The 15,953-nt window shown below is 35.8% G+C and overlaps 1 protein-coding gene across 4 annotated transcripts in view; it reads left to right on the top strand.

Moving 5' to 3' along the window:
• Positions 1-15,953, top strand: part of ZNF148 (zinc finger protein 148) — a 125,261-nt gene that overhangs the window by 42,687 nt on the left and 66,621 nt on the right. For all 4 annotated transcript variants that reach the window (XM_061193188.1, XM_061193187.1, XM_061193185.1 and 1 more), the window contains one exon: positions 5,755-6,103. In XM_061193188.1, the coding sequence (XP_061049171.1) occupies positions 5,771-6,103 (333 nt within the window). In that variant the 5' untranslated portion in view covers positions 5,755-5,770. The remainder of the gene's footprint in view (positions 1-5,754; positions 6,104-15,953) is intronic.

Genomic DNA, 15,953 nt, shown 5'->3' with positions numbered 1-15,953 from the left:
TGAACCCATGAAAAAAGAACGAGGAGAAATTTACTGAGCTGTGAATAATAGGTAGAAGTGGAAAATAGGAATTGTGGAAGGTGTCTATGCATGCTGAAGGAGAAAAGGGATTCTGTGTCACACAGAATTCTCCCATGGTAGCCATGAGATGGGAGTAGCCAACTAAGGATTGCTTTACCAAGCCAAGCAGTGGTGACAGGGTGGCTTCAGAGTGGGTGGGTGAGAAGAGAATGAGTTCAACGAGTTCTTAGTGTCCAGGGCCTTTTCAAGACGGAGGTGGTATGGTGTGGTAAAAAGTGCATTAAACCAGGTAAGTCTGTTTTCAAATCCCAGTTTACATGCTAGCTTTGTGACTTTGGGTAAACTCCAGTTTCTTCGTCTATTAAATGGGGATATACTATTACTGTCTTGAGTGTTACTGTAAATATTAAGTGAAGTAACATATCAGTGTGCCCAGCATAGTGTCTTACATCTGGTAGATCCTCAACACATGTTAGTTGTCTTTCTTCTCCAGGTTATGATAATCTCTGAATTTTATAATATAGACAACACTATTCATAAATTTGGAAAGACATTTTCCTCACTAATTGCATAGAATTCCCATAAAAAACTCAGTAAGCATTTTTAAGTTGAATTCCCATAATTTATAGAATTTTTAAGTTGAATTCCCATTTTAATTTATAGAATTCCCATAAAAAACACAGTAAGCATTGTATAGTTGATCAAAAATGAGTAGTAATGCCCAATTTGTTCATATATTATGCTTCTGTTAACTTTGTCCTCTGAAAACAAGCCCAGACAGTCCCCTCAGCTGAGAAAATACTTGTCTCAAATGCCCATGTGTTTAACTCCTTATTAAAAGCCCTGACTCAAAGCTTATTTACTCTATTCAACTTATACAAATCTATAAAGCATAGTTTCTAATTGCTTGCACACAGTTGATTAGAAGCATTAAATTAGAAGGTCCAACAAGAAGAGTCAACTGTCTTTTCTGGAAGGCAGGAGAAAGTGATGGCTGATAATTTATATTCTCTTTAAGTACCGCATTGCCATTAGGCTTAAATGACTAGGGATTTCTTAATCGGCTGCAATTTGGATTACTTTTACACAGCTGAACCAAACATTTTTCAGTACAAAAGGATGGTGGGAGTGTGTGTGGGAGAGGGAGAATTGAATGGAGCAGAAAGCTGAATTGTGGTCCCCTCAATATCCCTTTTACTGTACCTTCTAGCTTCTCTGGCAGAGGGATGGAGATGAGGGAAGAACAAAATTTGGAAGGGGGAAAAGAATGCAGCGTTTGAAGTAATCTGCTAAAGGGGGATTTCAGAGAAATTGGCCTGAAGTGGACCCCTTCCTTCCCTCCCTCTCTTACTAAGTTCTGGTTTTTAGCAATCTCTGTTCTGGGTAACTCCAGAAGGAGTGCCGTCTTACCTTTAGCTGAATTAGTTCTAGAACATCATTGTCCGTCCTGTCTTGGATCATAACAGCTCTGCGATTTTATATTCTTTGTCAGCTGCCCAAGCTTCCTTCAGTTGCAGAATAATGGGTCATTACAAGGAGCTCAGGGTGGCTTATTGCTTATTACTCCACCTAGTCCTTCTTTTTCCCCATTTGACAGAGGCTCCTGGGAATGCAGATTAGTTGTTTATTTCTTTATTTCTTCCAGAGCAGCCTTTCATGTAAGTGACATGACTTAAGCATTCTTTCTTTTTTTCTCTCTTCTGTGTAATATTCCTAACTCCTGAATTTCCGTTAATTGTATAGACATTTGGGTCAAAAAACAGTTGGCTTTTTGAAGGCTTAGCAGGAAGAGACATTTAAATATTCACATGTTAGTGCAGATTGATAACATCAGTTTCCTTTCTTTACACTCAGCTGATCCTCCCTGAAAATATTGAAATTAGAGAAGGGAAGTAGCCTGTGTTAACTTTTGAGCATGGGACCTTTTGCTGTATTTGGGTTTTTGAATGTGCAGAGAAGCACATAAGAGCTTTGACATAGATCATGTAGGAGTTACAAAGGGGAAAGTTAAAGATAGTAAGTGCATATAAGAGAGCTTCAAGGACAATAAAAAACATACTTTTCTTTATCATTTTTCTTAGGGTAGCTTTGTCCTTTTCCCATTTACCATGGGCTTAGTGAAATTAACTTTTTTTGTTTTGAGAGCCTTGTTTATTTCCTGTCCAGCTTACTCTGCCCAGACTCTGGTTGAGGTGTGTGATACAAGTGGGGCTCACTTATTTGTCTATGTATCTTCTTCTTGATTTTTTTTTTTTCCACTTAATATATCTTGGAAAACTTTTTACCCAGCACATATAACTACCTCATTCACTTTAGTGGCTGTGTGTATTCCAGTGTATGGTTGAATCATAATTAATTTAACAAGTCTTCTATTAGTGGATGCTTAGGTTGTTTCCAATCTTTTTCCATTAAAAGGTCGCACCAGACATCCTTGTACATACTACACCTTTGGTTAATTTTTATGACTAAGCACATACATAGGATTGTATATACTCCTGGCAGTGAGGTTGCTGGCTCAGTGGTACATACAGTTTTCATTCTGGCAGATTTTCCGAAACTAACTTTAAAACCTTGTCAAAGCAGTGTTCATTGATATTGAAATCTGTGTTGAAATCTTAGTAGTTTCTGGTATTTAAGGGAAATTGTCTCAAGAACAGTTTTTAGGCTAGCCAGTAATTTGAAATATATGGCTTCATTTGGGGTCATAGGAGTAAGAAACCATATGTAACAAAGGAAGAGCGATTCCTTTTTCCGTATATATGGCCTGCTTTCGAGAAAATTTTCGAGGAGGTCAAGTTTGTCTTCGTTAACAGTATTTCCACTTCCCGTTTTCTTTACTACCTGTATATTGAGGTGTGGTATCTTCCTGTTCCAAATCCCTCATTCTGGCACTTTTTTGCAAACCTGCCTTTTTTCCCCCAGATATTCTCTCTCTCCAAAGTACTTTGACTTCCTCAGTACTTACTGTTTCAGCCTGATGTTAGGGATAAGGTTAGTTTTAAAAAATTATGTTTTTATGTTTATTTTAATAGGTATATTATATATTAACACAGTATTATAGGTATAGTTTTAAATAGTATACATGTATTAGGATATGATAAATTTTAAAAAATTGATGAGGTGCATGACAAAAAATATTGGAGATGAGGACCACTACTTTAGGGAAATATAGACTTTGCATTGGGTTAGTAAGTCAGTTTCAACCTTAGCTGATTTTTTTAAAAAAAGTTCTGTCCTGGGCCAGTTTGTCTAATATCTTTTATTAATGTCTTCTTTTAATAACTACTTCTTTTACTTCTCCCGTATTCTTTAAAAGCTCCCAAGGGTATGGGTTGTTTTTTTTTTTAATAATGATGTATGTGGCAATAGCAGATGTCACAGCAATAAAGGGTGGCTTTGTGTATGTATACGTCCCTTTTAAGTTGGGGGCTTTCCAAATCCTTTAGGAAAACAATAAACAGATTAGAAGAATATAATTGATTTGGTAAGGATTTCCAAAGAAATAAGCAAATTTTAACCCTAAGAGACTTAAATTTCACTTAGTTGTGGGATAGTTTATTCTCTAGAAATGTGATAAATAGAATATTTGAAGAGGACAGTTATTTGGTGATATGTTTTAAATGTTTGTCCTTTAGACTACTTAAAGATTTTGGAAAGAGAAATTAGATTCTTGTTCCTTTGTCCAGTATGTATTCTGGACTTAACGATACTACCTGGTACCAGGGAAGACAAGGTTAGCAAGTATGAATTATATTTTTATTTACTTTGCTGTTTATATGAGCTGTTTTTTGAGCTGTACATTTAAGTAAAGTTTTCTCCCTAGATGATAACCTTAGTAAATGAAAGAGTATTTAAATTTCAGTAGTGTATTTGAATTTAACTGATCATTTATTGTACCTCTGAAAGCTATGATCAAAGTAGTAACCATTACTGCCTGATTGATTTGGGAAAGAGGTGACTAAACTGAAACATAGTTAATGCATTTACTAATTGTGGGCCCATCATGTTGGGCGAGTGTGTGTGTTTATTTTGCACAATCTGATAAAAAACAAACAGTACCAATGTTCTGACATTCTTTGAGATGAAGTTTCTTTGGATTTCATGATTATTGTTATGCTAGTTCCTCAAGTAACACAGTGGAGTGCGAATTTACAGCACCGAAAGTTAGAAGATTTAATATTGCCTGTTTTTTCTATAATAATGGAAAAAATAAGATAATGTAATAAGATAATGTAATTATTTAATAGTGTCTAGTTCTTATCATGACCTCTTAAATTTATTTAATCAGGTGCAACTATTTAAGAATATATTAGTAATGAAAATACTACTTTTTCCATTTTAACAAATTTAAAAGCATTTGAAAGAAATAAAATTTTATTATAGAAAGTTTTCAAATTAGAGATAAATATAAATGTGAAAAAAACCTGGTAGTTTCACCACTCAGTGGTAATATTAATATTGTTAGCATTTTCAATAAATCTGTGTACAAACACATATTTATACACACATTTCCCTTAATATATCAGGCTTTTCCCCCAAATTTTCAAATATTTTTCAAGAATATTTTTTGACTGTATGGATATTTTTTGAATTCCAACAGACTTTAACTTTTTACTGAAGTATAAATTCAGTAAATTTGAATTTATTTATTCTGGCAGAAATGTATGCATATCACGGATATATACATCTTAAAATTTTACAACGTGAGCACACCTGTGCAATCAACATTCAACTCAGGAAAAACATTGTCAGTTTCCAGACACCCCCCCTTTTCCTACCTCCTTATCAACAGCCTCTTCACCCAAGGATAGCCATTTTTCTGATTCTGTTTTTAAGAAAAACATTGAGATATAATTTATATACAATAAAATTCACCCATCCTAAGTGTACAGTTCAATGATTTTTAGTAAATTTACTGTAGTCTAGTTTTAAAACATATGTATGAATATAATTTAACCAGTTTCCTTTTGTTGAATACGCAGTGTAATTCCAGTTTTTCACTATTGAAGTACTGCTGTAGTGATTTTCCATGCATATCTTTATATGTATTTCTGATTTCATCAGGATAGGTTCCTAAAAGTAAAATCACCAGTTCAAAGAATATGTGCATTTTTATGGCTTTTGATACATGGTACCAAATTACCTTTGAAAATAGTTGAACTAATATACTCCCACTGTCAGTAGATGAGTGTCTTTTTTTTTTTTTTTCCCCTGCCACCTCAACCTCAGATGTATTTTTTAAGAGTTATTATCAGTTTGGTGGATAAAATATGGTTTTAATGTTCATTTCTTTAATTACTACTGTAAGTGAATATTATTTTATATATTTAGTGACTATTTCTAATTTTTCTTTATGATTTGCCTGATACTATTCTCTCAGGTTATTTCTTAATGTTATTTCTTTTTATTTTTAAGACATTTTAGTATATTAAAGGATGTGGATCCTTCTGGTGTTACAAATACTTTCCCCCAATTTGCTTTATGTCATGCTCATTTTTCATAATGAAATAGATTAGGATTTTGTGTCTTAATGTCAAAAATAAAAATTTGTGTTTTACTCTACCAGCCTTTGGAAATTTATCATGGTAATTTTTAAATTGGAGGCAATATTGGATTATATGAATAAAACATTTTTATTAAAGTGTGTACCTTTCATAATTTGAAATTTAAAAAATTCAAGTAGACATATAAAACTAATTTATTATGCTTTGTTGCCAAACTTGGTCTTTCTAGGCAGTTATACTTAAGCATGAACATTGACGACAAACTGGAAGGATTATTTCTTAAATGTGGCGACATAGACGAAATGCAGTCTTCCAGGGCAATGGTTGTAATGGGTGGAGTGTCTGGCCAGTCTACTGTGTCTGGAGAGCTGCAGGAGTCAGTTCTTCAAGATCGGAGTATGCCTCACCAGGAGATCCTTGCTGCAGATGAAGTGTTACAAGAAAGTGAAATGAGACAACAGGATATGATATCACATGATGAACTCATGGTCCATGAGGAGACAGTGAAAAATGATGAAGAGCAGATGGAGACACATGAAAGACTTCCTCAAGGACTACAGTATGCACTTAATGTCCCTGTAAGTAATTCCTTTATAAGATATTAAACTTACAGTTAGAAACATAATTAATTTTGTATTAAGTGATACAAGTCATTGAAGAAATTTCAGAAAGTGTTTAAAGGCCGAATATAAATAGTTCAAATGGGCATTATTAAATAGATATACTAAATATTGGTAAAAATCATAGTTGAAAAGGCAAAATTAAGTTTTGGTATTACATACATTTCAGAAACTTATCTTTTCTGGATAACATTTATTTATTTATTTATCAGGGTTACTGTGTATTGAATTTGTGTGTGTGTGTATTAAATTTTAAGTGCTTAATTTAAAAAGATACTTTGTTTCAACTTCTGGATTTCTCCTTAAAGAGTAGAAAGATTGAATCTGGAGCACTGCTGGAAACAGATTGTACACTTGAGAGTTTTTCCTTCAAATTCTGTAACTCTTGGCAGTTCCTGCCATCTTTATTTTTTTCATTATGTTTAAAAAGGATATCAGCTCTTTAGTGTGTTTACCCTGGATGTCATAGGTCATCACCTAAGGTACTCTTTTGTAGGCACCCATAACTTTTCTTTTTTCAATTCAAACGAACATTTATTGGGCCCACATTAAATGGGACATGGTGAAGAGATTACGAGATGCCCCTTTTCTGTCTGTGTACAATTTCTGCCACTCTTTCCTCAAGTGGGTACATCCTATGTCTCACAGTCTTTGCAATTATTCAAGCTCCTATAATGGAATGGTAGGCTTGTTCAGAGGCTCAGAATCTTTTTAGAAAGTTGTGGTTAGCAGAGTGATGGTCACAGCTAATGGAGAACTGCTTCATTTTCTAACAAAAAACAAAAACAGTGAGCTGGACTCGTTGCATCCTGTGAAGATGCTGGGCTCATCTGGTGCTTCAGTCACGGACTCTTTGGAATAACCAGCAGTGGCATCTTCATAATCTTTACTCCATAAGTTTTCTGTGTGAAGTGACTCATAATCAACTCTGGCCTTAGTGACTTCTTCCTCAGAGCTGAGGGTGTTTAATTCCACATTAGTAGGTAATGCGAAAAGTCTGTGTGTTCTCCAAATACAAGTCAATGGTTGTTTCTGTATCTTGGTCACTGGTTAAGTGTAGTAGGACAGTGGTTGACTGACTGTAGGTCAGTGATGAATTCTGGGAGTAGTGTGGGGTAAGTCACAGCCAGGGCAAACCAGGCAGAGAGGAGCAGGGCCTTCCTGACCATGGTGCTGATGCAGGCAGGGAGTGTGGGAGGCTCACGAAGGTAAGGAGGCTGAGTGGTTTTTTTGCCTTCTTGTATCTTTATTTTTACCTGATGACCAGCAAAACTACAACTGTAATGTAATCCTCTTCTATTGTTTATGTGATATTAAACCTGGATCCTTTCAGTACTTCTGATATACTGTGCTTTTTCTTTTGCTTTAGGACCTTTGTATATCCTACTTGTAATATTCCCCTCAGTCATAGCCCCTCCCTGTTTTTTAACCTAGTTAAAACTTCATCATCATCAGCTTGCCACTTCTGTCTGGTCTAGGTGTAGTTCCTGCAATAGGGACTTGTTCACTGTCTGTCTCTCTGATAGATTGTAGGCTCTATCTATGTATGAGAGCATGAATTTTGTCTTATTTTCTATTATGTCACAGGTGTTGGCACATGGTGTGAATGAATGGATAACTACTTACAGTTGTGTTCTAATACATGCGCTCACCAACTTTTACCTAGTCCATTGCAATAGCCTTTTCCTTTTTCAGCCTGTTGATGGTGATGGATTACATTAATTAATTTTTTTTTTTTGAGAATTTCTTTAATTTATTTATTTTTGGCTGCATTGGGTCTCCGTTTGTGTGTAAGGGCTTTCTCTAGTTGCGGCAAGCGGGGGCCACTCTTCATCGCGGTGCACGGGCCTCTCACTATCGCGGCCTCTCTTGTTGGGAGCACAGGCTCCAGACGCGCAGGCTCAGTAGTTGTGGCTCACAGGCCTAGTTGCTCCGCGGCATGTGGGATCCTCCCAGACCAGGGCTTGAACCCTTGTCCCCTGCACTGGCAGGCAGATTCTCAACCACTGTGCCACCAGGGAAGCCCCTAATTAATTTTTAAAGGTTGAATCAGCCTTGCATACCTGGAAGAAATTCCACTTTGTTGTGGTGTATAATTCTTTTTACACATTGTTTGATTCAGATTACTAATAGCTGTTGAGGATTTTTGCATCTATGTTCATGAGATAGATTGGTCTAGAGTTTTCTTTTCATGCAATATCTTTGTCTGGTTTGGATATTAGAATAATCCTGGCCTCATAGAATGAGTTAGGAGTATTCCCTCTGCTTTGGTCTTCTGGGAGAGATTGTAGAGAACTGGTATAATTTCTTCCTTGAATGTTTGGTGGAATTCACCAGTGAATCCGTAGGGCCTGGTACTTTCTTTTTTGGAAGGTTATTAATTACTGATTCAATTTCTTTAATAGCTATAGACCTATTCAGATTGTCTGTTTCTTCTTGTGTGAGTTTCGACAGATTGTCTTCCGAGGAATTGGTTCAATTCATCTAGGTTATCAAATTTGCGGGCATAGAGTTGTTCATAGTATTCCTTTATTATCCTTTTAATGTCTATGGGGTCTGTAGTGATGTTCCCACTTTCATTTCTGATATCAGTAATTTATACCTTTTTTTCTTAGCCTGGCTAGAGGCTTGCTGCCTTTTTTTAAAAAAAAGTATCTTAACAGTTTTTAAGCATATGGTATTACATACAGTATCAGCATACAGTTAACTATACTCACATTGTTGTACAGTAGATCCCTAGATCTACTGTACAACTGTTTCATCTTGCAAAGCTGAATCTCTATACCCACTGAACACCAATTCCCCATTTTTACCTCTCCCCAGTAAAGACTTACTAATTTTATAGAGAACTAGCTTTTGATTTTTTCTGTTGATTTCCAGTTTTCAGTTTCATTGATTTCTGCTCTGATTTTTATGATTTCTTCTGTTATTTTGGATTTAATTTGCCGTCTGCCCCTCCAGTTTTCAGTGGTGGAAGTTTAAGTGATTGATTTAGATCTCCTCTGATACATAGAAATGGCATTCTAATATAGCATTCAGTGATATAAATTTCTCTTTAAGCACTACTTTCAGTGTCCCTCATATTTTGATAAGTTGTATTTTTATTTTCATTTAGTTCATTTTATCTTTTAATTTCTTCTGAGACTTCTTCTTTGATTCATGTGTTATTTGGAAGTATGTTGTTTAATATCCAAGCATTTGGGGATTTTCCAACTATTTTTCTGTTACTGATTTCTAGTTTAGTTCTGTTGTGGTCTGAGAGTGTTTATTATATGATTTTCTGTTCTTTTACATTTGGGAAGTTGTGTTTTATGGCCCTGAATGTCATCTGTCTTGGTGAATGCTCCATGTGAGATTGAGAAGAATTAGTGTTTTGCTGTTGTTGGGTAAAGTAGTATATTGATTGCAATAGCTTTTTTTTTTTTAATAAATTGATTTATTTATTATTTATTTTTGGCTGCATTGGGTCTTCATTGCTACGCATGGGCTTTCTCTAGTTGCGGTGAGCAGGGGCTACTCTTCATTGTGGTGTGCGAGCTTCTCATTGCGGTGGTTTCTCTTGTTGCGGAACACAGGCTCTAGGCACTCGGGCTCAGGAGTTGTGGCTCGCGGGCTCTAGGGTGCAGGCTCAGTAGTTGTGGCGCACGGGCTTAGTTGCTCCGTGGCATGTGGGATCTTTCCAGACCAGGGCTCAAACCCGTGTCCCCTGCATTCGCAGGCGGATTCTTAACCACTGCACCACCAGAGAAGTCCCGCAATAGCTTTCTTATTGGACTGATTGTAGCCTGAGCCTTATCCAGTCTGTATTTCAGATGGTTCCTATAGTGATCTTTCTAAAACGATATTTATACTTATCACTCCCCTACCAAAACTTTTTCAGAGGTTTCTTATTGCTAAACAGCTGAAATGTATTCTTTTGCTTGGGCTGAAAGGGCCTGTGATCAGGTCTCTTCTTATCTTATCCAGCCCCTGTGTACAGTGCTTCAAGCCCCTCTCCCCGCTTCATACTTTTAAGTACATTGAAATTACATTAGTTGCCCAGGTCCAATATGATTTTTTCTATTACTTCTGTACATGTTGTATATACCTGTAATATTCTTTGTTTGGCAGTCTACCGTTTTTCACTTCTCAAAACTTTCTTTTGTGTAATTTTCATTATAGTAACTAACTTATTTTTCATTTCTTGGCTTGCAGGACCATGAGATCTCTTTTCTGGAACCTGTATTTTAACTTTGTGTTCTCAATAACTGGGCTATGGTAGGCAGTCAGATACTTTTTGAGTGAAATAAATTTTTTTTAATTGAGAAAAAGTTTAAATTGAAATGCTGTGAGATCCTGAGTTTATAGTTTAGAGTTTTTACAACTGCATAAACTTGTATAACCCACAAGGCATCAAGGTACAGAATATTTTCATCATCCTAGAAAGTTTGTGTTTCTTCCTGGTCAGTCCACTCCACAACAGTTGTTGTGGGTTTTTTCCCCCCATCATAGATTAGTGTTGTCCTTTGAGAACTTTATGTGAATGGAATCATATGTAACTCTTGTGTCCAGCTTCTTCTTTTTTTTTTTCCACTATAGAATATCAATTTTATTTGAAAAAATTCTAATATAGAACTAAATAGGGACTTCCCTGGTGGCACAGTGGTTAAGAATCCGCCTGCCAGTGCAGGGGACACAGGTTTGAGCCCTGGTCCCACATGCTGCGGAGCAACTAAGCCCGTGTGCCACAACTACTGAGCCTGCGCTCTGGAGCCCGCGAGCCACAACTACTGAGCCCTCATGCCACAACTGCTGAAGCTCGTACTCCTAGAGCCCATGCTCCGCAACAAGAGAAGCCACCGCAATGAAAAGCCCTTGCACCGCAACGAAGAGTAGCCCCCGGTCGCCGCAACTAGAGAAAGCCTGCGTGCAGCAACAAAGAAAATAAATAAATAAAAATTTAAAAAAAGAACTAAATAGCTGTAACATCAGTATTTTTCACCTAGTTTTTACTTACTAATTGAAAAGTAACTGAAACAATGTAAAATAATAATTGCTTTTCCTGTGGATAAGTATATTAAAAAGTGACATTCATGTTTATAAAGTGTGCATTCCTATTGTGTTATAGTATAATCTCACAAGTTAGAGATTGATTAAGGGTTTCATTTCTCAGGTGTTGGTACTGAACACCTCAAAGCAGTAGTCTATTGTAATGTATTTTAAATTAATTTTCAGTTGCATTAGAAAGAGAATGATGGCTTGGTTATTTAGTTGTCACACTAATGAAGTAGGTATTTTAAAATTTCTTCTCCAGCTTCTTTTGCTCAGCATAGTGTTTTTGCAGTTTTTCATGTTGGTTGGGTGTATAAGTAGTTCATCCCTTTTCATTGTTGATTAACATTCTGTTGTTTTATTATCCTAAAATTTTGTTTATTTATTTCCTTCTTTATGGTTATTTATTATCTCTAGTTTTCAACCTTTATGGATAAAGCTGCTATGAACATTGTTGTGCAAGTCTTTTTTCTTTTCTTTTGGGTACATTTTTATAGAAGTTAAACTATTTCTCTTCTGTTTTCATTTTGTTTGATCTAGTGTCTATCTTTGCATTAGTATTACTCTTTTATTTTAAATTAATTTTTATTGGAGTATAGTTGCTTTACAATGTTGTGTTAGCTTCTACTGCACAGCAAAATGAATCAGCCATACATATACATATATCCCCTCCCTTTTGGATTTCCCTCCTGCATCAGTATTACTCTTGATCGCTGTATTTTTTTTAATATAAATTTACTTATTTATTTATTTATTTGTTTATGGCTGCGTTGGGTCTTCGTTGCTGTGTGTTCAAAAAATTTTCAGTGTGTAATTGTTCATGACTAGTATATAGAAATGCAGTTGATTCTTTTTATATTGACAGTGTATTCTGTGATCTTGTTATATGTACCTATTAGTTCTAGTAAGATTCCTTAGGTTTATTCACAGTCCCTATTATCCATAAATTTTACATCTTCCTTTCCAATCTAACTTCTTTTTTCTTCCTTATTGTATTGACTAGGCCTCCAGTACCGTGTTGAATAGAAGTGGTAAAAGTAGACATCTTTGCTTTTTTCCTGATCTTTATGGGACTGCATTCAGCTTTTCACCATTAAGAATTGTTTTAGCTAGATTTTTCTTAGGTGATCTTTATTTATTAGGTGGAAGAAGTTTTCTGTCTAGTTTGTTGAGATTTTTTTTAAACTATGAATAGATGTATAACTTCATCGATATTTTTTCTGCATCTGTTAGATGATTATATGATTCCCCACCCTTTTTAAAAATATATTTATTTATTTTTGGCTGCGTTGGGTCTTCGATGCTGCACGCGGGCTTTCTCTAGTTGCGCCAAGCGGGGGCTGCTCTTTGTTGCAGTGTGTGGGTTTCTCCTTGCGGTGGCCTCTCTTGTTGCGGAGCACGGGCTCTAGAGCGCAGGCTCAGTAGTTGTGGCGCACGGGCTTAGTTCCTCTGCGGCATGTGGGATCTTCCCGGACCAGGGCTTCAACCCGTGTCCCCTGCACTGGCAGGTGGATTCCCAACCACTGTGCCACCAGGGAAGTCCCTCCTCCCTTCTCTTAATATAGTGAATTTATTGATTGATTTTCAAATGTTAAATCAACCCTGCATTCCTGGGATAAACCACACTTGGTTATGATGTGTCATCTTTTTTATAAGTTGCTAGATTCAGTTTACTAATTTTTTTAAAAGAATTTTTATGTGTATGTTTATGAGGGATACTAGTTTTCTTGCAGTCTTTGTTTTAGGTATACTGGCCACATTAAAAATGGGGTAGGAAATAGTTCCTTCTCTATTTTCTGAAAGAGTTTGTGTAAGATTGGTATTATTTCTATCATACATATTTAGTAGACTTCACCAATAAAGCTAATCTTTGGCTGAGTTTTCTTTGTGGGAAAGTTTTTACTTCCAAATATAATTTTTAAAACATGTAAGGCTACTCAGAATTTAAATTTTATTCTTGATTTAGTTTTGATAAATTATATTTTTCAAGGGATTTGTTCATTCTTTCATTTTTTAATTGAACAAAAATATTCATAATATTTTCTTAATTCTTTTATTGTCTAAAGGATTTGTAATAATTTCTTTTTTCACATTCCTGATAGTGCTAATTGTCTTTTTCTTGATTAATCTGGGTAGAGTTTTACTGGTCTCTTCAAAGATTAAGGTTTGGTTTTATTGAGCTATCGTTCATTTGAACTTTCTTTCATCTTTACTCTCATTTATTTCTTTCCTTCTGCTTACTTTTTAATTTGCTCTTCTTTTTATTTTTAATTTGCTCTTCTTTTCGTAGCTTCTTAAAGTAGAAGTTTAGATGACTGTTTTAGACCTTTCTTTGTATACATGTAGGTGTGTGTAACTACCATGACTCTCAGGATACAGAACATCATACCAAAGATCTTCCTGGTGCTACCCCTCTGTAGTCACACCTCTTCTTGTTACCCCCACCATTCCTAACCCCTGGCTATCCTACCCTAATCTGTTTTCCATCTCTAAAACTTTGTCATATTGAGAATATTATATCAGTGGAATCATATAGTATGTGACCTTTTGAGATTGACTTTTTTCACTTAATGCCCTTGAGAGCCATCTGAGTTGTTGTATATATCAATTCTTTGTTCTTTTTTATTATATAGTAGTATTCCATGGTATGGTTGTACCACAGTTTAAACATTCACTTATCGAGAGACATTTTAATTGTTTCCATGTTTTGGCTATTACAAATAAAGCTGCTGTGAACGTTCATGTGTAGGTTTTTGTGTGAACATAGGTGTACATATTTCCAGGATAAATACTCTATCATACCCCTGCCACTGGATATAATCACTCCTAACATTTTGGTGTATGTTCTTCAGTGCTTCTTTGATATGCCTACCATGCATAGGGTCATGTTGCTTTTTATCTATTCTTTTCATTTACCAGCATGGTTTGAACTTTTCTCAACTCCTTACTCTTCTAATACTTCTTAAATACCTGCTTGATATTCCAAATTTTGGATAATCCATAATTGAGTCCTGTTACTCCTAATAGATGGTGATAAATTTGAGTCCCTTGTGAGAATGAATCAATGAAAAGTTGTCTCATACTGTATACCAAATGGCAGAATTTAGGATTTGTGTAACATTGCTTTATAGTAGTACATAACAGACATGAGACATTATATCCCTTACTTATTACTTATGCATTCCTGCTGATAAGGCATAGTGGTGAAGGGCAGGTCTTGGGATCATGAATATACATTTTTGAGTTAAATAGAGGGCATTGATGTAGAAGAGTATGATCCAGGTCCCCCAGAATGTGAAAGCTTAAGCTACATGGCCTTTCATCCTTTCTAGATTGTGTGCTAAAAGTCTTTTAAAAATAGATATTGAACATATAAGTGTTTTTTTCCTTTTATTTGCTCATTCACTTGGAAGTCACAAAGAACTTTATTTCATATTTTTTTTGTTAATGCAAAACAAAAAGTTGAGTTTTGCGTTTTCTTAAACTGTTAATAACAGTTTAGGTTCTGTAGCCTATGTAAACACCCTATTGTTTTGTGACAGTTGAAGTAAAAGTTTTTCATTTGTGGAAACTGCTGATTTTCAGGATTTATCTTGACCTTACTACTCTAAATCAATCACCCAGCTTCAACTCTGTGGCTCTACATTTTCAACAGCAGTCTGCAGTCTGCAGGCCAACCTTGTTTTTAAAATAATTTATTTTATTTATTTATTTTTGGCTGCGTCAGGTCTTCGTTGCTGTGCGCGGGCTTTCTCTAGTTTTGGCGAGTGGGGGCTACTCTTTGTTGCGGTGCGCGGGCTTCTCATTGCGGTGGCTTCTCCTGTTGTGGAGCACGGGCTCTAGGCGGAGGGGCTTCAGTAGTTGCGGCATTCGGGCTCAGTTGTTGTGGCTCGTGGGCTCTACAGTGCAGGCTCAGTAGTTGTGGCGCATGGGCTTAGTTGCTCCGTGGCATGTGGGATCTTCCTGGACCAGGGCTCAAACCTGTGTCCCCTGCATTGGCAGGTGGATTCTTAACCATGGCGCCACCAGGAAGTCCTGCAGAACTTTTGAATGTCCGTAGTTTGCTCATTAGAACTTTGTTTTCAAAGATGTTAGAAATTTGAATTAAAATGAGCTAAAACTAATATTTCAGTTCCTCAGTTGCATTAGCCACATTTCAAGTGCTCAGTAGCCACATGTGGTTAATGTCTTCTGTATTAGCATAGATAAAGAATATTTCCATCATTGCTGGAAGCTTTATTGGATAGCACTGTGTTAGAAAGCTTCTCAACTCAAAAACTAAATTTATTTCAGAAATTTGAAAAAAAGTATTTGGCTTATCCTTTTAATTCTTATACCCATAGAAGAGGGATTGGGAACTTTATGGTCTATATTTTTGCAGTTTGATGTCAAGTATGTTGAAGAGTGAAGGACATGTTTGTATTGACAAAATGGAGCAAACTGTCATTCGTAACGATATATGCCACATTTGTTTTCTAGAAGGCTATTGGATTGTACTTGAACGAAAGGATTTTATAAATTAGGAGCTATAAAAAATCATGTTCTAGTCATTTGATGATATAATAAAGTGTAAAGTATTTCAGGTATTTATAACTCCTGAAGAAATATACTTCAGTGCTCGTGTAGCTTTTTTGTTTTAGTCATGAATTTCTGTGCTGTAGAACAGCATGAATAAAATTGTAGACCTCCTTTTATGCATTTAGTATTTATGATTATTTTGTTTAATGGTCTAGGAAACTCAAGACTTATTTAGCCCTTGCTTTAAGACCTCTCTTTT

The sequence above is a fragment of the Eubalaena glacialis genome, chromosome 6 (genome assembly GCF_028564815.1).
Source record: "Eubalaena glacialis isolate mEubGla1 chromosome 6, mEubGla1.1.hap2.+ XY, whole genome shotgun sequence".
Classification (NCBI taxonomy): Eukaryota; Metazoa; Chordata; class Mammalia; order Artiodactyla; family Balaenidae; genus Eubalaena; species Eubalaena glacialis.
The sequence above is the reverse complement of the archived record's forward strand: the minus strand, read 5'-3'. Positions and strand labels throughout refer to the sequence as shown.